This window comes from Platichthys flesus, chromosome 9 (genome assembly GCF_949316205.1).
Source record: "Platichthys flesus chromosome 9, fPlaFle2.1, whole genome shotgun sequence".
NCBI classification, from domain to species: domain Eukaryota; kingdom Metazoa; phylum Chordata; class Actinopteri; order Pleuronectiformes; family Pleuronectidae; genus Platichthys; species Platichthys flesus.
The window spans coordinates 14,745,812-14,770,367 of NC_084953.1; the positions used below are offsets into that span (position 1 = coordinate 14,745,812).

The 24,556-nt window shown below is 44.8% G+C and overlaps 2 protein-coding genes across 4 annotated transcripts in view; one reads left to right on the forward strand and one right to left on the reverse strand.

The window, feature by feature from the left end:
* Positions 1 to 3,749, forward strand: part of tle2b (TLE family member 2, transcriptional corepressor b) — a 76,056-nt gene extending 72,307 nt beyond the window's left edge. For both annotated transcript variants that reach the window (XM_062395028.1, XM_062395029.1), the window contains exon 20: positions 312 to 3,749. In XM_062395028.1, coding sequence (XP_062251012.1) covers positions 312 to 419 — 108 coding nt within the window. In that variant the 3' untranslated portion in view covers positions 420 to 3,749. The remainder of the gene's footprint in view (positions 1 to 311) is intronic.
* Positions 3,750 to 4,967: 1,218 nt separating this feature from the next.
* The window catches only part of tle2a (TLE family member 2, transcriptional corepressor a), a gene marked incomplete in the record, with an annotated part of 40,694 nt that continues 21,105 nt past the window's right edge, over positions 4,968 to 24,556 (reverse strand). The window contains 18 exon segments of one of the 2 annotated variants that reach the window (XM_062395031.1): positions 4,968 to 6,215; positions 6,392 to 6,468; positions 6,738 to 6,888; positions 7,058 to 7,205; positions 8,225 to 8,472; positions 8,777 to 9,026; positions 10,037 to 10,116; positions 11,962 to 12,161; positions 13,287 to 13,413; positions 13,846 to 14,007; positions 15,349 to 15,393; positions 16,083 to 16,178; positions 17,026 to 17,042; positions 17,400 to 17,613; positions 18,145 to 18,186; positions 18,569 to 18,631; positions 20,714 to 20,758; positions 24,061 to 24,124. In XM_062395031.1, the coding sequence (XP_062251015.1) occupies positions 6,108 to 6,215; positions 6,392 to 6,468; positions 6,738 to 6,888; positions 7,058 to 7,205; positions 8,225 to 8,472; positions 8,777 to 9,026; positions 10,037 to 10,116; positions 11,962 to 12,161; positions 13,287 to 13,413; positions 13,846 to 14,007; positions 15,349 to 15,393; positions 16,083 to 16,178; positions 17,026 to 17,042; positions 17,400 to 17,613; positions 18,145 to 18,186; positions 18,569 to 18,631; positions 20,714 to 20,758; positions 24,061 to 24,124 (2,137 nt within the window). 2 annotated transcript variants of the gene reach the window in all.

The window sequence follows — 24,556 nt, forward strand, 5'->3', positions numbered from 1 at the left end:
AGGCTGCATGTCTCCGGAGAGGGAGAGAGAGCGAGAAGGAGGGAGGGAGAGAGAGAGAGAGTGGCAGAGAGGAAGAGCCTCATACTGAAGCAGATGAATGAGTCAGCGTCCTGGAGCTGTGGAGTTGTCTGTTTGGAAATAATTGCCGCCTGTTTTGAAATGCAAATATGTCTTGAATGATTGAGTATTAAGTGATGAGTCATATCTTTTCTAACATCTCTCTGTATTTGTTCCTCTCCATCCATCTATCATCACATCCCTCTCTCTCTCTCTCTCCCCTCTCTGTCTCTCTCCCCCTCTCTCTCCCCTAGTCCAAGGAGTCCTCTTCTGTTCTGAGCTGCGACGTCTCCCCGGACGATAAGTACATAGTGACGGGCTCCGGGGACAAGAAGGCCACGGTGTACGAGGTGGTGTACTGAGGGCCGGGACGACATGGGGAGGGGCAGGACGGAGACTTGGGGGGGTGATCGAGAAGATGCACCCAGTTGCCAACTGCTACCAATCTTCATTACATCGACAGCAGCAGCGGCACCTCTGTCTCAGTCCTCTTGAGTCATTCTGACCCTCACCCCTAATACATCTCCCCTCTCCCCCTTTGTGCTGTGATATAAGCTACTGTAGAAGCTCCCTAATGCCCCCTCCCCTCGTCCGCCTTCCACTTTGAGCCCAAGGATGAGGCATGATAGTGTACAGAGAGAGAGAGAGAGAGAGAGAGAGAGAGAGAGAGAGGAGAAACAGCAAGATAAGAAGGACAAAGGAAAAGAGCAGTGGAGCATAAAGATAAGGTCGGGAGGAGAAAGGAGGGAAAGATGAGAAGAAAGCGAGAGTGCGGAAGGAAGAGGGAATAAATGGGAGGAAGAGGAGGACAAAAAGAAGAAGGAGGAGGAGGGGGGAGGCAGGCTAATTAGGGCTGTTTCCAGATTAAGAGCTCCGTGGAAGGGAGGCCCCAAGAGGAGGCGCGGAGGGGCACTGTGGGAGCGCCAGCCAGGAGCACTGATACCACACAATCGATTCATTAGCCAGACAGTGGAAGCCTTAATGAGGCTGACGCCGCAGCTCGCTCTCCGCAGCGAGAGGTGTCAGGAGCTGGGGAACGATGACGCTCGGAGATGGAGGGGGCCGCTTCAGATATCCACACACATGACACATAGGCCCTGTTCACAATACACACACGAACACACACACGCTTGGGTACATCCCCTTGAGGTAACGGTAGGAAGAGAGAAACACACACACACAACACACAGAGCACCCAATTAAACATTCATTGCCGCGCTCCCCGTCTCACTGCTTAATATCTATTTTATTTCTGTCTGACAAAGGCAGCGTCTTAATGAGCAGCCGAGTCAATGGGATCCTCCCGGGGCCCCGAGACACAAACAGGGAACATCAGCCGAGCTGTTCCCTCTAATTCCTCCGGATTGTTCTCCTGACACCGGGCACCGCTCTCACTCTCATTACAGGCACTGTCGGCCCGGTGACGTAGCACCGCGCGGCAACTTCACTGTCAGGCAAACAAGAGGGCAAATTAACACCACCCTGCCGCGCTGTCATCAGCAGCCAACTACGCCGCGACTAATCCGACTCCTTTCAAACCGCACGCAACACGTGGCTGCTTCTATTCACCGATGAGATCACATGTTTGGTGGAGTCGTTATCCGCGTCACCGCCTGTCTGATGAGGAGCCAGTGCTCAAAGGCCTCTGGACAAATATTTGATAAGCTGTTGATCGATGTGAGTTGAAATGCTCAACACCTTAAAGGAAACATTGCGTTAAATATTCTTCACGGCTTTCTTGCTGCTATTGAGATGAGCAGACTGACACCACTCTCGTGTGTGTTCCTAGAATGAAGCCACTGCTAGCGGCCTGCTCTCTTAGCTTAGCATAAGGACTGAGAAGCAGGTAGCTTAGTGCTAACTGAGCAATCAACCATCCCAGCACCTCAACGATCAATAACTAAAACAAATACAAAAGTGTCAAATTTAACAAATCACCCACTTTTTTTTGATCAGGCCCAGTTGCCTGGCAACCACATCCCTAACCACAGACTGTAAATAAAGATGGACGACACGTCTCCATTTCCTCCTGTTGTACAAAGATTTTGCCAAAACATCTCAGATATGGGTACGGCCATCTTGTCCTTTTGACGTCAGAGTCTCTAAAGAAGCAAGATCCACTCTATGTATGCATTCGACCAATCGTGTGTCAGTCTCAGCTGTCAATCATGACTTTGACCATGATTTTTAAGCATAAAATATAAAATTATAAAGAAAATAATCAGTAAAAGCGACCACTTGAACCAGTTTCATAAGAACTACCTAAAATGACAGTTTGAGTTTGGTCCAGGCCCAATAAGCTAACATGGAGGAGGCAGGGTCATATTAACTATACAGCTGCCAGCCAGGAGGGGGCGAACAGGGGGGTGTGGCTTCACTTTTGGGGGAGCTGTCATGTCGTCCTTCTTTATAAAAAAAACTTCTAAACTTCTGGATAGAACCAATTCCAATCTGTGTGCTGAGGAACGTCAGCTGCTGGCTTCTTACTTACAGACATGAGAGAGGTCTCAGTCGTCTCATCTAACTCGATGCAACAAAGCCAATGAGCATATTTCCCAAAGCGCCACTTTTTTTCTCTCCACCTTTTTCTTACTTTTGAATGTTCCTTGTATCAAACTCTAAACTGGCAGGCGAACAGTAAATCAGAGCTCTGCTTCTTTAGAACATCCGTCACCAGTGTGCAGACAGCTTTTTTAATAACTTGTTTATTTCAGTATTTTTTATGAATCGCTCGTCCTATGTAACGTTATGTTTATGTATTGGGGGGGTTGCCTAGGACTGCGTTTGGGTTCGGGGAAGAGGGGGACCCACTCACACACTCACACATGGAAACATACAACAACAAAAAAATCTGTTTCTTTTTTTTTAAATCAGTGTATTTTTATCCTCGGTGATTGTGCCAGACAGAAGATTAACAACATCAGCGAGAGAAAAAAAACAATCCCCCATTCGGGAGAAACGTTCCTCTGTGTACTGTTTGTTGTTTTTGTTTTCTTTCCCCTTTTTTCAGAAGTGGTAGTGAACGTACTGTTTTCAGTCCTGACTGTGTGATTATACCACGTTTCTGTTGCGTCTGTGGTCATCGGCTACGACACGATGACGCGGAATTAGCCATCGCTGAGGTCCCACTTGTTACTGCATGCGTGTTGCACTGCAAGTCCAACTCAGCCAGATAGAACCAGATTCATCCGCTCATTTCATTCCACAGGTACAGTGTACATCCTCCGTTTGACAGAAGGAGGAATCGTAATCTTACATCTCAGTATGCAATTTAGTGAAGCTGTAAAAAAGCAGGACATAATCACGAGGGACTTCTGCTTTACCAGCGAGGAGCAGAGATCATGTGTACAGTTAGACGCCTCCGCCCGACTCTTTCCCGTCCTGTCAGCCACAGGCGAGACCTCAACTACTCTCATACACAAGCTTGTATACTCCTCAGAATGATGCTGTATAATGGCTATGCATTTGGTGGTATAGCGTGAATATTTTGGACATTGTATTTGATACTCTTCTTTAACCGTCACTAATGTCTCTCTCTCTCCACTGCCTCTGCTTTCTGTTCCAACAACTCACGTTTAGTTCCTCTAATTTTTTTTAATGCACTGTGTCATCCCTCCTGATACATTTCCTCATGTGCTGTACAAGAAAAAACTATGTGTGACAAATAAACCAATCTTGTGTTCATCCTTTCAGGCGTCTCCCGCGTCGATCTTTTTAGTGCAGAAGGTAACAGAGCCATCAGCTGGTCCATCACGTTGATTCAGTGACTTGCAGTAACTTGCAGCAATTTGATTTTAAACAGTGTCACCAGATCATTTTTGAAACTCTTGGGGTTTCTTACATCCTATCACAGAAAAAGGGTTTCCGTTTGGGCTTAAAAGGGCCGTCTTGTATTTTTTTACCTGGGCCCTATGTTTATAAGTGGGGCTGTGTAAATGAATGGTTCAGTGAGTTGAAGACCTCTCGTTGAGCGAGACGTGTGTAATATTTCCAGACTCTTAGAAAAGACCTAGAATTATAAATTGACCCTTTTATTGGTGAATAAAGCACTCTCAGTGGACATTTTGTCGACTGTCGCAGTTGCCCCATAAGATTCCACTGAAACTACTGCAACCACAACCGTGCTGTGTCTGAAGAACAGCTCAAGGGAATTTGGTACAAACACTCAGTTGGACTCAAATATGAAGTGATTTAGTTTTGGCGGTTGAAGGAGCTCCATGGAATAGTTTTAAATTCGGTAAACATTTTCACTTTGAAACAAAGATGGGCTAATTCTATTTGAGGTCAAAGGTCAAGGCCACTGTGACCTCACAACACATGTTTTGCCTCAAGGGATTTCTTTCAAATTTGGTACAAACGTTCATTAAGACTCGTGAAGCAAAATTTGGTGGTCAATGATCAAATCGTGCTGGCCTCCTAAAACATGTTTAGGCCTCTTGAAAATTAAATTTCAATCCTGCCGATTTTGACGAGTTGTAACTTGGAGTCAAAGATTAAATGATTAGATCTCAGTGGACAAAGGTCAAAGGTCGCAGTGACCTCATGTGAATGTGCACTGGTTTGCTGTGGCATACAATCACAGGGCAGAACATTCTCAAGTCAACTGTTCACACTTGTTAGAAAACTGCTATCACTATTGCCTTTATAGAATCCCTTTGCATTCTAAAAAAAAATCACTTTGTGATTTATTAGAAGAGAAGCTTTGTGCTGTGGGAGGTTGTGTGCTCACTATTTACAAACACAGGTTTTATGTTTGATGCTTTTCAATATTAGATAGATCCAAAATAAAGCTGATCAGAGTCTGAAAACACACAGAAGACAGACGACACACATGCAAGACAAAAACACAATAACTGATGACGCTCCACACCACATCCTCTTGTCTCAAAGCGAATCCAACTAACAGTTCCTCATTTGCCTTTACAGAACTTTATTTACACGTCCATATATAGCAAGGTTCAAGGTTCATCATGATGCAGTCGTGAAAATCCCAGTCTGCCTATATGTGCCCTAACAAATACAATAGAAAATCACATTTAATGTTGAGTGTTAAAGATGAAGATCGCGTGGCAGAGGCCACGTCACCGACACTGGAAGGGGGGGGGGGGGGGCTTGTTGAGAGATGTTTGATTCGACTTCAGTTTACTGTCCTCCGGGTTGTGAGTTTTTTTTTTCTTTTTGTTCCGGGCTGGTTTCCTTAAAAAACATCCCCAGATCCTCCTCTTTGTTCTTTAGTCAAAGGAAAAAAAAAAAAAAACAGGAACAAAGACAAAGGGAGTCTCAGGACGCTGCGAAGGAAACCGAGCCGTGTTGGGTCATGTATGTTCTGCAGATGATACAATCATGTTGCTGCTAAAAACTTAACCAGTAGAAGAAGAAGAAAAAAAAAGCTGGAACCTCACAGCAAACCATCTGCCCCACATCTGCTGCCCCGAGGAGCAGCCACGTGCTGCGGACCAGGCCAGGCCGGGCCAGACCGGGCCAAGCTCACCCAGCCTGGGACTTTTTTTTAAATCTTATTTCTTTCAAATTTTTTTTTAACACAAAGCAGAATATGGACTGTATTTTTCATGACAAGTTTCCAGCCCTCCTGAACCCTCCCCACACATCTTCATTCCCGTGTGTCTTTTTCCTCGTGGTGCCATCCAACAGGTTTTGCGAAAAATTCAAAGGCTAAAAAAATAAGTTTTGCTAATTTCTTGTTTACTACAGAGGTTTTATTTTGTTAAAAAAAAGGGAGAAAAAAAAGGAACAAAACAAGAAGTTCTTTGGAGGAATCCCACATTTGCGCAGCTATAGACTAACCAGCGTTCTCAGAGCATTAAAAACAAAGTTCAAAGTTTGTTTGTCTTTTTTCCAGAGATGTGACTTTGTGCCCCCTCGCTTCTCGCTCTCGCTCATTTCTTTCACAAACGTAAACAAAACAACAAAGTACGAGTTGAGTGTCTCTTGTTTTCCATGCCACCAACGCTCTGTACAGTCATTGGTGCAGGAGGGAGCTTTGGCTCCGCCCCCCGATTATTAGTTTAAATTCTTCGGCCAATCGGAGTTCAGTAGATGACTTCGTAGACTGTGGCTTTCTTGTCCCCGGAGCCGGTGACGATAAACTGGTCGTCGGGGGAGATGTCGCAGCTGAGAACCGACGAAGACTCTTTAGACTGAACAGGGAGAGAGAGGAAGAAACATTAGTACAAACAGGGACACACAAAGGATATGCTGGTTATGTCAAAGCTTCTAGTCTACAGATCCTAAATGTCACAGCATCATATTTCATTTGGACAAAAGGTGTTTACAGAAATCCGTGCACAAAGTGCATCAGTGCTGGATGACGTACCTGGAATATGCTGGATCCGTAAGGTGTCCTCCAGGCGTTCAGCAGGTTATCTTTGCCCGTGCTCACGAACCATTTACCTACAGGATGAAACACATAGAGCCATCAACAGATAAAAAGCCTCGGGGGAGGAGAGATATGGACGAGGCAGAGAGGGAGAGCTGCTCTTGTTAAAGAACAGAAGAGGTGAAAAGGAAGAAGCCGTTTCTGAATAATGAAAGATTCGTTCTGCTTCTCTGTGACTTAATTCCCTCAGGTAGTGTGATGTAACCGAACCATCAATCTAGTGCATGTGTACACAAAGTGTGTGTGTGTGTGTGTGTGTGTGTGTGTGTGTGTGTGTCCTTACCGCAGTAGGCAAACTTGAGGGAGAGGACGCAGCTCTCGTGGAGGTGCAGCTGGTACTTGTCAGGTTTGGAGACGTGCAGGACTTCCACGTTGCTGCTCTCCATTCCCACAGCCAGCCACTCGCCTGTCGGACAGTAGCCCAGAGAGAAGATCTGCAGGAAGGAACCGGTGGAAGGTGGAGGGAGAAAAGAGGTGGAGACCAGTGAAGCATTAATGATCATCAACAACATGTCAGCACATTAACGCCTGTTAGTCTGGACTGAAGCGTCTGAGTCGGACTTATGTCTGTGTGTGTGTGTGTGTGTGTGTGTGTGTTTGTACCTGCGAGGTGAAGTCATGCTGCTGCAGCTGCCGTCCCTCTCGGAGGTCCCAGCAGCGCACGGTGTTGTCCAGCCCCCCCGTCCACAGCTTGGTGCCGTCGTTGGAGATGTCGATGCAGCTCGCTCCGTCTGTGTGGCCCTGGAACTGCCTGCAGGGGGCGAGCAGTTATACACTAATTATACTAATGATATAATAATAATAATACTTAAAATTGCACAAAATTACACTGAAGGAAGGATGTTATAGTCTCCACCACAGAATAGGCAAAAGGTTAGAAGTGCACTGAAGTATAATCTTGCAGCCATCATTAGAAGCTGATATTTCCACAGATATTGAAAATAATACAGTAAAACCCAGTTTAATTAAATAACATCTTCACAAGATAAGATAAATACTATGCATTAGTAAACACTTAAAAATGTCCTCAAATCTCCTTATGACGACATTACAATGTGTTGAAAAAGTGTGTAATGTCTAAACACTGCTAGTTAATGCTAAATAAGGACACGTTAATTGTGAGTGTTAGAAATGGAGGTTGTTTCTTTCTCCTTGTTTAAACACAAACACAAACACACACTTCCCCCTCCTCTCTACTTAATTCATCCTCAATGCTTTGATTGACAAATTATTATTATTATCATCATTATTAACTGGTGCTGCTGTCATTAATAACATAATTACACCTCACCCTTATTATTTTCATTATAACATCCACTCTGACCGAGCTTGACAGTGAGTCTGTTCCTGGTTCCCCCCCCCCCCCCCCACACCTCTCCTCTCTCCCTCATTTCTCACCCGAACCAGTCGAGGCACACGGGCGCCCACATTAAATCAGGTTCTAGATTTTCTTCCACTTCTTTCAGGGAGTTTTTGCTCATTGTGACTTTTTGATCTCATGATGAAAAGTGCCTTGATGCATTTGGCGCTACACAAATAAAGTTGTATTGAATTGCCCATCTAACAAGTTCTCCCTCTCTTATGTTATGATAGAGAGAATAGATCCTCCCCTTTCCTAAACTTCTCTTACTAATTTATCACTCTCTCCTCTCCTCCATCCTTGTTACTTGAAAGTGATCGGGCCATTTCCTCTTTACCTCCAGCTCCCTCCGCCTGACAGTGGGAGACTAACAGATGGTGCACCCCCCCCCCCCCCCCCCTCTCTCTTACCTGACCAGCGTCTGGTTGTGAAGGTCCCAGACGACGATGTTGCCGTCGCTGCAGCAGGAGAAGCAGACCTTGTTGTCGGGGGAGATGGCCAGGGCGTAGCAGGCGGGGGCGGACGACGTCAGCTCCGCCTTGATGCGGGGGGTGGGCGTGGCCAAATCCCAGATGGACAGCGTGCTGGCCTCCCCGCCGACGATCAGGGTTCGGCCGTCGGACAGCAGCTTGCAGGAGCGGATGTAGTTGTCCCTGTTCTGATCGGTCACAGTGAAAGGGAAGATGTAAACTTTTACACTCAGTGATAGTTGCTGTGGTTCACTGTAAGTGAGGACAAGTGGATTCGAGTAGGAAGTAGAGCATTCTGCTACAGTGTTATCACAGCAATAAATGAAGATGCTGCAGGATTTGGCTTTGACACAACAGTACTTCATCATCTAAAGTGAGTTTTTATGTGTGAAAAACAAACAGCATCACTTATGGTAGTAAAGCAGCATTATTAGACATAAATGGACCTTAAATACGACTCCCCCCTCCTCCCACTCCTCCCCCGTGTCTCACCAGACAGTCCAGCTGGGCCATGGGGCTCTTGCTGCCCGGCTGGCTGATGTCCCACACCTTGACGCAGCCCTTCCCTCCAGTGTAGACGTGTCGTGTCGAGGTGCTGATGGTGACGGCGCACACCACCTCCCCGTGGTTCAGGGTGTGGATCTGACGTGCGTGGCGAGGGATTCCCGGGCCCAGCAAGGCGTCGGGGGGAAAGGGCACCGGCTGCATCTGGCCGTCTGCGCTCACATGGAACGAGTAGGCGCTGGAGAGCAGAGAGATGGAGGGGGAGGGAAAAGGGATAAATAACAGATATTAAAGTCTACATCAAAATGGCTCATCTGAACTTTTCAGTGAGCAAGAAGTATAATATCTGTGTGAAACTTTGATGAGCATCATATAAGGTGGCTTCAGTTTCAGATTGTGTGAGACGCATTCGTCATCCACTGTCTGCATCTCTCAGGAATTATTTTGAGGAACTGACAGAGAGACTTAAAACAAACATTGAAGTATGATGTCTAGAAAACTGAAATAATATTGCTGCTTTTCAAATTATCACTGACGTCTGCAGCAGAGTTCAAACTGTAAACATCCCATTCATTTTCGAGAGAGATTTTGATCATAAGCCAGATTATCAGAGCTGCCAGACTGTGAAACGATGTAATGCTCCTGTAGAAAGTCTGAATGATATCAACTGTTTAAAACATAAAAAAGGCATTTTATTCACAATGTCAAGAAGTAGGGTTCAGCGCTACCTTACATTGATTACAGAGCCGCCACGGTGTCTCATTCTAACATGGTGTGACTTCCTTTACTCGAATTATGTACATAGTCTTGTACGTTACCGTTTTTTCCACTTTACAGTTATTCATTTTCTTTGAATCAAATGTTTAATGGTCGCGACACACATGTAAATGGTCGGCCTGGTTCCAGGCTTAAAACTCTTAAACCACAGCGACTCTAAAAGTCACTGTTAGGCTCTATAATATTCTCAATACCACAAATAGGAGACAGACATGGGAGGCACATTACTGTTTAAATAAGGTTGTGCACAAATCACTTAATGTTAATAAATGAGCTTTCGTGTGGTATATTTGGACCAAATTAAAACAGACAACTAAATAAACAAAACAGTGTTTATTAATTTATTTATATATTTCAATATATTGGTTGAAATATCTTTCTTTTTTTCCCTCTCTGTTGATATTGAAATTGAGCAGAGCAGTTGAACAGGTGAAGATTTAAGCGATAGTGGGAAAGGAAGAAGAAACTCACGGCTTTCCGGAGGCAGCTGCCTGCAGGCTGGCAGGAAGCCCAGGGACCCTCATGTGTGGGTGGGGAGATTCATAGCCCACCTGGAAGAGACGGAGACCCTGAGTGTAAGAAAGACTCGGAAAATAAATACCTGGTTAAAGTGAAGGAGTGAAGAAAGGAGAATTCACTCATAGCAATGGACCTTTTCAGATAGAGAGACCAGAATCAAATGAGATCATATAAAAGACTTTTCAGGAGCCAAGGTCACGGATTCTAAACGATAAAGGACGAGACGACTTCTCCTCCTCTTCCTCTAAAATACTTCTTTCTTTCCTGTGTATAGAGTATCTGCCAGAGGTGTGGACTCGAGTCACATGACTTGGACTCGAGTCAGACTCGAGTCATGAATTTGATGACTTTAGACTCGACTTGACAAAATGTAAAGAGACTTGCAACTCGACTTGGACTTCAACATCAATGACTCGTGACTTTACTTGGACTTGAGCCTTTTGACTTGATAAGACTTGCTCCTGTCCCCAAAACACAAAGATTAAAAAGAATGTTATTAAGGAACGCTCTGAATCTTTCATCGTGTTTGTGTGCGTCTGTGTGTGCAGCGCCGCCGCTCCAAAACGCGCACTACGCGCTGTGCGTTGGGCACCAAGTCCTGATGGGGCACCAAAAAATAGGCAACTGAAAAATCATCATAGTTATAATAATTATGTAGCCGAGCGTTTGGTTGTATCATAAGTCCGGCTTCAGCCGACAAAGGACACGAGAGCAGGTCATGCGCTCGTGAAAGCACACCCGTTTATTCTCCGTTCATTTTACAACTTCACTATTCACAGCACCAACTTCCTTTAAACCCCCCTTTCAAAATAAGAGTCACTACCAACAACCCACTTAAAACCGGAAATACAAATCAACCCTCAACAATAACGTCATTAAATAAATTAGCTTTCAATTATAATGCCGATATTATTTCAGTATAGAAATATTAGGTACCTTTTAGCCATGTATATCACAAAAAAGGCAGAACAAGAGATATATTAAATTGCTCAAAAAAAGTTTAAGAAGATTGACTATTATTGATGATTATTTAACGTAAACATAGAGGAGTTATGCTTAGGGCACCAAAATGGCTCGCAGCGGCACTTGGTGGAATCATACTACGTCCCCATCGTGCACAAATAACTGACAGACTTTTGGCCAATTTGGTCTTTTGCAAATGCAATGCAGCATAGGGCCCTGACATATAAAAAGCACAACCCTGTTCATTATTATGTTCAAGTATTTGTTATGTTTCTCACATGTACACACACACACAGACAATATGAGGTGAGATAAATGAGATGAGATCAACACAGGACAGGACAGAAACTGCTGTGGAACTAGTTAAAATGCAAAATACAATGTTAGCACTTTTGTACAAATAATTACAGTTGCACTTGTTTTTTTCAAATGTGTTCATTCTGTAGGAGTGGTTTAAAATGAAGAATATTCTTGCAAAATATGAGTTAAATGTTAAAAATGACTGGTTAATAGTGCAATAGGGAAGTGCAATGTTGGCACAATTTTTTTTCTGCAATTTCAATTGCACTTGTTTTAATTAATAAATACAGATTTTAAAAGCATACATGATCTGTGTAAATATATTATTAATCAGTGATCAAAAGGACTCGAAAAGACTCGAAACTCAAACTGCAGGACTTGGACTTGACTTGAGACTTGTCAGTCTTGACTTGGGACTTGACTCGGGACTTGCCTGTCTTGACTTGGGACTTGACTCGGGACTTGAGGGCAAAGACTTGAGACTTACTTGGGACTTGCAAAAAAATGACTTGGCCCCACCTCTGGTATCTGCCCTCTGACAAGCTTATATGCTGAGATATCACATATGACAGTGACACTACAAAGACAAATTATCTGCAGAGCGTGGAGCTCACCACAGGGGAGCGTCCATAGCCAGCGGCAGCAGCTGCCGCCGCCGCTGCTGCAGCTCCGTTCATCTGGGGGGAAACCAAGTGGAGGCCTCCGCCGTAGCCCGCCGCCCCGGGCAGGTCCCCATTCACCCCTGGAGGCGGCAGGCCAAACGCCCCCGGAGGGTACGCTCCCTGCACCGCCAGAGGGTTTCTGAGACCCAGAGCTGGAGGAAGGACGGAGAAAAGACACAGTTGTATTGAAGAGGGTATTGTGTTGTGAATTATTGAAGTGAAGAAATTATGATTGAGGCTAAGACTACGTCAGTAACTCAGAGAGCTTGGGATAGACATGGGAGAGAAGATGAGGCAGGTTTTATTAAGGTGACTCCCTGTGCAGAACCTGTCAGTGTGTGAGACAGCTGAGACTGACAGGCTGTGAACGAGCTACTGCAGGAGGCAGGACATCACCAACTGCAGCACTGGACCACTACTGACCCCTGCTGGCCACCAATGATTCCTGCAGCAAGTCACTACCTCCGTGTGTGTGTGTGTGTGTGTGTGTGTGTGTGTGTGTGTGTATGCGTTCACACAAACCATCATCCGTATCCTCCTCCAGCGCATGTGGCTGCATCTATGAGCGTGTGCATATACATACACAATGGTGTGTGTGTGTGTGTGTGTGTGTGTGTGTGTGTGTGTGTGTGTGTGTGTGTGTGTGTGTGTGTGTGTGAGTGATGGGGGGGGGGGCTAACAGGTGATGTGAGAGAAAGAGATACACTGGAATAGATGGAGGCTCATTATGAAGCAGCTCACAGTCACAGTCCATCACCTCTCCTAATCTTTCCATTTAAAAAGTGAGGCGCACTGAATATTTTTGCCCACAGCTGCTTATTAAGTCCAGATGGTGGTCGGTGGTGGGGGAGCTGGCTGACACCCATACCAACTACTGCAGCTCGCTGATAGAATCACTACATGCAACAAAGCCAGTGCTGGATGAAAAAAAATGTCTCTGCAAATACAGGTCCAGTTATTTGTATATGATCCCTGTGAGGAGGGCGAGCTTACGTCCCCTGACAGGACAACTGGAGACATCTGTTTTTTAGTGTCCTCAGTGATGTCAGCAAACCTTACAGCTTCACCTCACATCCGATATATTTGACCAAAGCTGCTTTCAGATATGCACTGAATCCCCACACATTCTCCGGAGTACCTGGTGTGTTCTTCCATGTGTAAAAGGCAAACTCTGGAGAAAGTCCGGACCCCATTCTTTGCAGTTCATGTCTGTAAACGGCTAATAAAATACAGAGGATTTGCTCCCTGGGGAATCAAAGCTTCTGAGAGGATCTTACCGAGGGGATCGACACCAGGTTTGCCTGGGATCGGTCTGAACTGGGGAGGGCCGCTGGGTCCTGGGGTGTTGGACTCTTGAGACATGGGGGTACCTGGCTTCATACCTGGTGTGCTGGATTTCTCCCTCTGGAAAAGAGCAGAGAAGAAAAAGAGAAATGTTAAAACTCAGAAGAAGGAAAAGGAAATATCACGACAATAAAAAGTGATATAAAGAGACTGACTTTAGACGTGAAGGGAAAATATAACGGTACAGCAGCAGCAGAAGAAGAAGGACAGAGGCAAGCACACAAACAAAGTGGGAGACTGACAGTAAGAATGAGTGAGGGCAGGTGGGAGCTGGGGAGGGCTGTGGGATGTCAGCAGCTCACACTGAATGTGAGACGGATGTTGAATACACACTATGATAACTCCAACATGAACTGTTGACCCCAAACAAACAGCAGAATACAATATGTGCTGACAGCATGTAAACACTGATGTCCTGTGCTGCCTTCCTTATGTCCATGTGTGGTCAACTTCGGTGCACGTGTGGGCGCTCATACAGACGTGTTACTTCACCTGTGGGGGCTCTTTGCCGCGGGAGGGGGAGGGGGCGCTGCTGGAGGAGGCCAGGGAGGTGGGGCTGGCCTGCGGTGGACCCTCCTTCCGAGACTGGGGCATCTTGTCCAAACCGTTCTCTCTGGACGAGTAGGACTGCACGCTGCGGGGGGACGACGGGTCCTAAATCCAGAACACAAATCTTTAGATTAACAAGAGACGATTCATGTGTTACCTCCGCCAAAGAGGTGTTTGGTGATCTATAAGGAGGATTACGCCAAAACTATCAAACCTATTACCATGAAATGTTTTGGAGGGGTAGGGCAGGACCCATTGAATTGGGATGTGACTGAGGATTATGGGCGAATCCATGAAGTAGTAGTATAGTTTTTATTCACTTTGTGACATTAGGGTGTTTTTCCACATTTTCATTGGATTTTCACAGAACAAATCATGGATCTTGATAAAAAAAAGAATCTGGCATGTGTAAAATTTGATTCACATGTAAATCTAGTCAATTTACATGTGGTTTCATAAAGGAGACGGTTGGGGCCTCAACGGAGGTATGTTCTCTGTGAGTGCTATTCTTTTGACCTGTTTCTCCTTTAAAAACTTTCACTTATTTTAACAGTATTTCTTGCTCTAATCTTTTCTCAACTATACTGGCCGATGTTATGATTGAGAAACATTTACATCCACGGTTGGGGCCTCAACGGAGGTATGTTCTCTGTGAGTGCTATTCTTTTGACCTGTTTCTCCTTTAAAAACTTTCACTTATTTTAACAGTATTTCTTGCTCTAATCTTTTCTCAACTATACTGGCCGATGTTATGATTGAGAAACATTTACATCCACCAAGGAGTTCATGTTTGCACCCCTGTTGGTTTGTTTGTTGTCAGCAGAAATGGCTTTCCACAAAAGTTGGAGGAAGGATGGAACAGGAACCAAGAAAGAATCTAAATAAAGAGTTTTTTCCCCCACTTACTTTAACATCGGTCTTTAACCATTTCCCCCCAGATTTCCTTAGTTATAATTCATAGATCTTGATGAAAAAAGTAGAGTTTAGTGGGCTGATATATACGTTTGTGCGATTTGGTGCAGCTTCATTGCATTTTAAGGGACATTTCAGCTTTATTCCCTATTCGGAATTATCAGGCAGTAAATGAATTCAAGCAGGTGTTTTCCAAAGTTGCAGTACTTTAGTATGAAAGTCTGGTTTTACGTTGAAATGGGTACAGACACACTTCAGTTATCTTTTCCCAATGGATACAATCATTCATAAAACGTAAACATTAGACACTGAGGTGTTTTTAAAAGGCTTGTGACCGGCAGTGAAGTGCACCTTCGTCTGTGTGTTTTATGGTTGTTTATCAAGAAGTGAGGCCAGGCTGAGGTGGATGAGGATGGGAGGAGTGTGTTATTGTTATCATGATTATTCATATGGTCCTTCCAGGTGCGTTTACGTGAGGTATGCAGATGGAAGCAGTGGCGTGAGGCCAACACAGGCCGGCGGCTGCCTACTAACCTCATCCACCACCAAATTATCATCACTCTTGTCTGCATCGCTGCCCTGTGAGAGAGGAGAGAGATGGAGATTAGAGAATCTGCTCTGCTGTATGATGCAGGCAGATCACATGAAGGAATATACACGCACGAACACACAAAAGGTCAAACATGCACACAAACAGTTATACACAAGCAGAGGAGAATTTGAGAATTAAGATATTATTTTAGTCCAGGTGTCATGTTAGGAGAATATCATTCAAAATTAGGAATGTGGATCATCTGTTTATGTTATATGTTAGCATAGAGTTCCACAAATAACCTTGCTCAACCTTTTGGCTCAGTGGCATCACATTATCATTAGTGACAGGACTTTGTAAAAACAATTGTTCAAGAAACTGAATTTCAAAGAAAGGATCAACATAGAGCTTTTATTGCCATCAAATTACAACTTTATCCTCATATTATTACGATTATATTCTAATCGAACTTTCTTCTCAAATACAATTTATTCTCAAAAGCTCTGAGTGGTCATAATGCACAACCTCATGCATTTGAAAGTTTTGTAAAAATAATCCCTAACAATGCTCCACATAACGCCTTCTCCACAATGACACCAAAAGCACAGTAATGGCACCAGGAAGTAAGACTATTTAAATTATGATCTAAAATAGTCCAGTGCACGGACACCAGTACTTGAGTAAAACTTTCCCCCAGTTACTTAAACATGTCACAGTGTGATGAAAGCGTCCTCACATAGTCCGTCATGAACTCCTTCTCTTCTGCTTTCCTCTTCTTGCCGTTGCTGAGGTAGTCCGCTGAGCGACCCTTATCCCCGTTGGACAGCGAGCTCTGGCGAGGGAGCAGAGGGAAGTGGTGAGCAGAAGGGTCGAGTGAATTGAGAAACCAGGGAGTGAGGCAAATAGTATAGGGGAGGTGTGCATCGGGGCACGGAGAGGTGGAGGAGATGAAGGCAGGAAGGAGAGAGGAGCAAAGAAAAAAGGGAGCGAGGGTGGAGAGGAAGGAAAGGGGTGATAATGAGGTGAGGGGGACGGCAATAAATCATGTCAGGCTCATGAGCTGCAGAGATGAATGTGAAAGAATATCAGTCTGCATCGATCGTCGCTGTACGAGTCAGAGGAAGAAAGAGAAGGTTTCAAGTTTTCTATAAAGCAGCAGATTTAAGTCAATGAGATATTGTTTTGAAAATACTCAGGGCTGCCAAAACCTGTAAACTTTTCACTAAACACAGAAAAAAAGAAGAAAGAAACGGCATCTTAAAAGGGTAGTTTACTAAGGCACATGCAGTGATACAAAGCTCGATGATGTTTTGCTCTTTAGATCCTGTGTCAACTGTTTATTTTTATTTTATGGGCATTTTGAAATGGGGAGAAAAGACGGGGAAGCAAAGAGCCAAGAAGGACCCAAACCTACGGCCGCTGCCGGGGGCCTCCAGGTGAGGTAGTGGTTACCACTTTATTTTACCTTAATTTGTAATGTTTGAATAAGTTGCTGATAATCTCAAAGAAGTTTCCTAGAAGGGCCACTGAATGTAGAACTAGGTACAGGGGAAATGTTGTGTAACATGCACTAAAGTATCTACGGGTAATCAGTGTGTGTGTGTGTGTGTGTGTGTGTGTGTGTGTGTGTGTGTGTGTGCGCGTGTGCGTGTTTAATTGGTGTAGTGATTTGTACTTACTGGTCCTGCTTCACGGTCTGTTCATTCCAGAAAAAAGCATCCAGACACATCCAGGTAGCAGGCCCAAAGGACAGTATATACAGATAAGGGGACACACACACACACACACACACACACACAAACAAACAAACACGCATAAGTCCAAGATTATATGTGATCACTTTACATCTCTCGACAGCTGATGACTCAGTGGAAACAATGTCCCTGAGGAGTGTTATTATCAGCAACACTGCTGTGCTTTGCCAAAAAGTCAAAGCAAAGCCGATCATCAGAGTCCATTGAGCCAAGCTCCAGTGATTACTCTGCTCCGAACCTCAGAGACATTTTCATCCTGAAGAATCAGTAGACATGCATTATTTAAAGTGATGCTGTACCTCGGTGGTGCTCTGCAGCAGCAGCAGCCGCCGCTGCTGCCTCTAGGTGGGCTCTCTCATCCTTGGCAGCCAACTGAGCCCCCAGAGCCCCGGACAGGGCCAGCAGGCTGGATCCTCCGCCAAGCGCCAAGCCGGGGTGGGTCAGTCCTGATGGGTGTGGGCCCATTTGCAAACCCTGGACATGCTGGGAAAGGTGCTGAGCCTGAAGTTGCTGCTGTAGAGCGGAAGAAGAGAGGAAGAAACCAAAGGAGAGAGGAGAAAAGAGAGAGTTTTGGGTGACTTACGAGCACTGACTGAAGTAGCTTGACAGGAGGTGAAAAGGAGGAAGGAAAGGAAGGGAACCAATTGCTGCGATGTGCACGAGAGGAGAGACGCTGATGTCAGGGCAGTGGCTCTGCAGCCGGATCAACCCTGATGGGATCTAAACTAACAAATACTGAAAACTAATTTTGTTTCAATTCCATTAAATCTGCTTGGAAATTGGAAATTATGGGCTGAAAAGTAAAGGAAACAAATAAAACAAAAACATATTTATAAATGTTTGAATCTCAAAGAAATCTTAATCCATTGTTTTGAAATATCAACCAATAAATGGATTAATTTAAGTGTGGGCCAAAGGATAATTGCCTCAGTAAAAGGTAAAAAGGAGGAAAATAAAAAAACGGCAGTATAAGTTACACACGCTATGAGGCAGAGGGGGGAGCCCACGTACCCCTATCGAAGCATTTAGCTCCCCCATGGTCACCTGTTTGGCGCGTTCCATGGCCTGGACCACCTGTTGTTGGTGCTGTGGAACAAACCAAAAGGTCAATGGAGGTAGTTGGATTCAGAAAAAAGAATAGGACTGTATACTAACAATTGGATACTGGATAACTCACATTTCTTAATTAGAAAGAAAAATACTCTCATAAACAGTGTCTACGAAATAAGGATTTTTTTCAAATAGGAATCTGAAGCCATTTGGTGATCGAGGAAAATCAATGTGCTTTGAAGTTCTGTCCATCTGTGTGTATGTGTGGGTGAATGTTAGTTATTGATAAATGTGTAATGTGCATGCCTTCTGTGTGGGCTGCTGTCAGACACTGCAGAATGGTGTGCATGCACGTGTGTGTGTGTGTGTGTGTGTGTGTGTGTGTGTGTGTGTATGTCTGTGTGTGTGCCTCCCACACCTCCTGTGACAGAAATGGGATGAGCTGAGCACAGATCACATTCAACCGCTTGGCAATCTCCGTCTGAAAGAGAAAAAAAGATACTGTCACTTTGATGAATAAACACACACACAGCCCAGATTGAGGATGAACAAACAAAAAGACGCACACACTCATAAAAGGCTGCATATATGCACGCGCGCACACACACAAAGAGCATGGCTGTGGCCCGTTTCTCCCAGGGCCAGTGTGGTAAATATTTCAGCTGCTTACATCTGGTCCATGCAAATGGAAACTCTGCCAGGGAGTTTGGCTAAAATATTCATGGCCAGCATCTGCTGTGGCCACAGCCAGCCCACACACTGTGTGTGTGTGCGTGTGTGTGTGCATGCGCATGCATCTGTTTTTGTGTGCTCTTGCTCTTGTGTGTGTACGTGAACGAGTGTGTTTCCTACTGGGGGGTCAGTGATTCTTGCTGTGGTTGTGTGTCTGTCTCGATCTGCTCTACTACACAGCCAACAGCCAACTCTTCCTCCCTCCATCCTCATCGTCTCCCTTTCCATCTCACTCCATTTATCGCTCTTTCCATCCCTCGTTCCATTTCTCCCTTCCCAGTATTAGCGCCATAATCAGTGTAACAAATGCTGCCATGTGATGTTTAACAGACACACACACACAAACACGTTTAGCGGCAGGCCCAACAAGGCCGTTAGAGCCAGTAATGATATGCATGCAGAGATCATGACAACATCATTATGGCCGCAGGCTGTTTATCTTCTTGACAGCTAGATTCTGCTCTGAGTGTGTGTGTGTGCGCTTGTGTGTGGGTGTCTGTGTGTGTGTGTGTGTGTGTGTACACGTATACATGTGCACTCCCCAATCCATTCTCTCTTAAGTGATTTATTGATGCCAGACTGAACTTCCGCCCCCTCCCTTTTTTCTCTTCTTCCTCTCTCATCCTCCCTCTCTCTCTAATTTCTCTTGCTTGCCCACATCTCTCCCTCCCTCCACTCTCCATTTTTCAGCCAGACATGAGTGTGTCCCCCCCCCCCCCCCCTCTGAATTCATTGCCCCCCCCCCCCACCCCCCACCCCAAGGGAGACACAATGATTTCTTGTTAGAGAACTCCAACTGCTAAATGACATCTTCAGGAAAGAGGGAGAGAGAGAGAAGAGAGAACATGAGCAATCGAGAGAAGGAGGATAAAGAGGGGAGGACAAAATGAGAGGGAAAGTGAAAAGAGGAGGTGGAGGGAGGAGAGGAGGAGGAAAGGGGCAGATTGGGCTGAAGAAATGACAGCCCGAAGGATGTGGGAGGGAGAGGAGAAATAGACAGAGAAAGAAAAAACAGAAGGGGGAGGGAAAAATAAAAAAAATAAAAAGGGATTGGTAAGGTGGGGGCGGCGGAGAGGCTGCGATGCGGCACCTCAAAAGTGAAATGATTGAGATGGTGAAATGAAATGAGCGAGGGAGAGGGAAAGAAAGAGTAGACAGCAGGAAGGCAGTGACCTGATTTAAAGTGAAATTCAGCATGGACTGTACTGTATGTCTGCGAGGAGGGAGGTGGAGGGAATATGTACAAATAAAGAAAAAAAAAGAGAAATTGGTGGAGAGGAGGGGAGACGGAGTCAGGGACGGTGAAGAAATGGAGATTAAGAGAGAGAAGCATTAAAAAAGACAAGCATTTGAATGGAATTGAGAAAAAGAGGAATAAGGGACAGAGAATCAGGGCAGGAGTGGGAGGGATGGGTGGATGGACGGAGGGAGGGAGAGAGAGAGCACAGGGGCAGTAACAGACAGGGATTTATGATGGACGGACGAGTGTGGGGGGGCTGATCTTGAGGCTTGGGGAAGGAGTATTTTCATCTGTCTGTGGTGGAGAAATGAATTCTGTTTGTGGATCCTATTAAAGCCTCCACAGCATAACAGTGCTATATACGAGTCCATCATTGAGGGGACAGATGGACAGAAAGACGGAGAGACAGACTCTTCAATTCAAGATATTAGTTACATGGAGTCGAGCTGATGGGAGCAAAAGAAAAAAGAGGCAGCGATAAAAATGCAAGAGAATAATTTAAAGCTTTAGGAGCATGAGGCAAGAGGGGATAAAATAGAGGGCGAGAAAGAGAGATAGAGCGAGAGAGCGAGAGATGTGGAGTTCACTCACCTGTTTGTGCATTTCAATGTTAAGGCCATAGGACATCTCATAATACTGAAATACAGAGGAGAACATCAGTTAACACATATGAACACGGACATTTTAAAACAGGGAATAATGAACGGAAGGAGAAAATAGGCTGCATTCTCAATCCCAACCCAATAGATACTGGGCGTAAATAAAAATGTGCCAACTATAGCAAAGCAACATGTACACAATATGACCTAATTCAGAAAAATAATCATTATCATTATTTTGATTGTGGTGTTTACATGCATTGCGAATATGAATATTACATTCATATTCCTGTTTACATGTGTATAAGATCAAATCTGGATTATGAGTCATGTGTGTCCACTACAAGGTGCATCCAACTTTAAAACCCCTAACCTGAGTAAGCTTGATGTTCAGTGCTTCTGTTTACCATTCCTGGTGTTTTCATTCTAATGTAGCAAAAGCAACAACTCTGCAAAATGTTAAAAGTGAAGTTTAGAGATGAATCTTCAGAGCTCATTAAAAAAAACGGGGGTGCTAAATTTAAGGTGTATTATTTGTCATGTCCTATAAACATGATGAAGTTTGGCAAATTATTCTAATTTGTCTGTACAAAGATTAAATGCAGATGTGATAAAAATTATTCAACACAGAAAAGTTTAATGATAGTGCAAATTATTCTTATTGTCAACAAATCTCAAGTGCTAAACATTACTTCACTGTCAGTCCCATGTCATAACAGAGCATGTATGTATATGAATTAATCTGCAGCTAAAAGTAGTTCCTAAAAAATGCAATATTTAATCCTGCTTATTCATATTTCCTGAAACCTACAGTACTGCAGCAGCCGGCTGTTCTACGATATTGTTGCCTTTATTTGTTTGCTGTACATATTGTTGTTTTTGGTCTTTTCAATAAATAAAAAGGTGAATTTTGACAAAAGAAATTATAATAAAGAATCCAATTTCTGCCACTGATGCTGGATATACATAAAAGGACATTTCCATCCATTTTTTACCACATTAGATTCAACAGTGTGAGCCCTGAGCCTTTCACAAAACCTATGCTCCCAGCTTCAGACAGTGCCAGGCTGAGCTTGTGCACTCTGAAATACCCATATGTTCCTAAAAGCACATCACCACTAATTTCACCTCCACTCCCCTGAAAGTCAATGGCTCTAAAATGACCCCGAGGCACATTATTGAAGCCAGGAGTCCGCCTAAAGTGTCACCAGGCTGCGGAAGGCGACCGACCATTGTAATAATCATGTCTAATGAGAGCTTTTTGACTCGAGCCTTTATCCTAAAGTGCAAGGAGCTTGTGGAGAATGCGAGGAGAGGCTCCGTCTGTCTCTCTACCTTCAGGGATGGATGAAAAAAGGAGAGCATTTTAAAGTCAGATGCTTCGGAAAAGTGACAGGCTGACATTTGCTTTTCAGCGTGGCTGGCTGTGGAGAGATAAGATTGGCAGCTGGGCAGCCATAACAGCCTGGCAGGATGGGAGAGGAGATGGCAGGGGTCCTCTCTCTCCAGACATCTCTCCTGGCAGTAAGCATGAGTGTGTGTGTGTGTGCGCAATTTCATATAAGTGTGTGTGTTTGCAGCACAAGACTGCATCTGTGTAAGAGCGTGTGTCTATGTGCTTTGTGTGCATGTTTCCTTCCGAGTGTGTGTGTGTGTTTGTTTTCGGGTGGTGTGTGCATGCTCCTCTTTCTGTGTGTGTGTGTTTGTCAGTGTGCCTCCAGAGAAGACGCCGTTCCTGGCAGCTCTGCTTGGCAGTTGGGGTGCCAAGTTTTTGCCTGTTGCTTAGCAACATCCAAACTCCCCCAAATCATCAGCCAAGAGAAGGAGACCTGGCCTGTGCTTCATGCCAGCTCCCCCCTCTCCCAATCACTAGAAACTTCAATCCCTGCATTGGCACCGTCTCTGTGCCAAGATTACCACATAGCTCCTATTTGGCCCGGCGGCTCCTGGGCAGCCCGCACTCAGTCATCTGTGGCTGTGTGAGACTCGGCTCACAGGTAAATCAAGGCTTGGGTTTGCAGACATGAAAAACAAAGACGGACAAAGAGCGTTGGCTTTTCCTTTACCCTAAAAAAGATTTGCCGATAATGTTTCCTCTATAATCACACAGCCCCAAGCTTTCAGAGCCTCTCACTGCAGAGAGCTGAGTTCTGAAACACACTAATGCTCCCGTGCTTTCTGTTGAGCAGAGAAACTGTGTAAGCCTCGTCTTATAATTCCAGAAATCTGTGTCTGTGGCTCTCCATCTCCAGAACGGTTCATCTTATCGGCTTCATACGTGACACGTGTCTCATTAAGGTCAAAGGAAGTTTTGGATACAGGATCCATTCAACATTAATAAAGTTAAAATAAACCGGTGACCAGCACTTTGTTCTGACAGCAGCTGGGATTCATCGACGTACGGGAATTGTAAATCACGACAATGTGTTCACAACGACGGTCGAGATCCTGACAACGACAACCGATAGTCCAGTTCAGGGTTCAGCGTAGTGAGCCGATCTTCACTGGACTTTGAATCAACAGGTGAACGGCTCTTTGTGGGGCAGCAGCTTCTTGGTTCTGTGGATTAAGTCCTACAGCAGGTCTTTATTTGCCACAGCTTAATCACTGCAGGTCAAATTTAAAGTTTCAGAGATCAAACTGCAATCAGTATAAGCACAAGCCAAGCAAACAGTATTTTCCTAAAAAGCCGGTTTACGCCCTGAATCTCAGGGAGCATTCTGGGATTCAAACCATGGTCACATGTTCTTCCTCTGCCCTCAGTGATCAGATTCAGAAACATTCAGCCTAGGGCAACTATCTGCAATTAGAGAACTGATCATGTGATCAGGCAAACTCAGCAGAGTTGGAGGGGATGACTGAAAACCAGTGATACAGCAGGGACACAGTTCGATTTAGTCAGTGGGCTGCAACTATGACAATATTTAGATTCTTGTCATCTCACATTTTTAATCTATAAAATATCATAAAACATCTAGATGTTGGAATCCAACATTTAAAAAGTTTGATAGCCACATTTGGGTTAGAACCAGACAAGTAAGAGGTTCTGGGCAGAGTTCTGAACAGATGGCCCATAACTAAATATCTCAGACACAAGAAACACTTGCAAACACAAATGCAAGACTGCACACCCATGTAAGTGCTATTTATTCTGCATCTTATAATATGTGTGTGATTGTGTGTGTGTGGTCTGGTGTGTGGGGTTTTTCGGTGGGTGTTGTCTGGCAGCTGTTAGCAGATGAAAGGGATTCAGCGGGCTTGGCACTGCAATGGGTATGAGTGTATGTGAAGAGACATGGCCTCTGTGAGTGTGTGTGTGTGTGTGTGTGTGTGTCTCACCATAACATAGTGTCTCTGAATCTCTGTCTTCTCTGTAGCCAGTTTCTCACACTCCATTTTCAAACTGCAAAAGGGAGAGACGAGAGGAAAAAATGAAAATGGGTTAGTTTTGATTTGAATCATATTACAATAAAAATACACAATGCAATTAGCAAGATAAAAACAAATGACTCTCCACCTCCCTCCCTCCATCTCTTTCCCTCTCACACTCAGTTGGAGAGGGGGAGCAGGAGGAGTGGGGGGCTGACAGCCCATTATCACCTCAGAGCAGAGCAGGAATAGACAAAGTCACGCTCGGAGCCTGAAATGCAGCCAAAAGTGCAGGCAGGCACATCCAAGGTGTCTCTCACTCGCTCGGGGCAATTTTCAATCCATCCACGTGCGATCCACTCCTCCTCGTTTTGTTGCTTCCCCAATTACCAGGGGCGAGTCTATCCGTCTGCACGTCAGTCCGTCTGATCATTCCCCTTTCTTTCTCCTTCGACTTCGCCAAGTC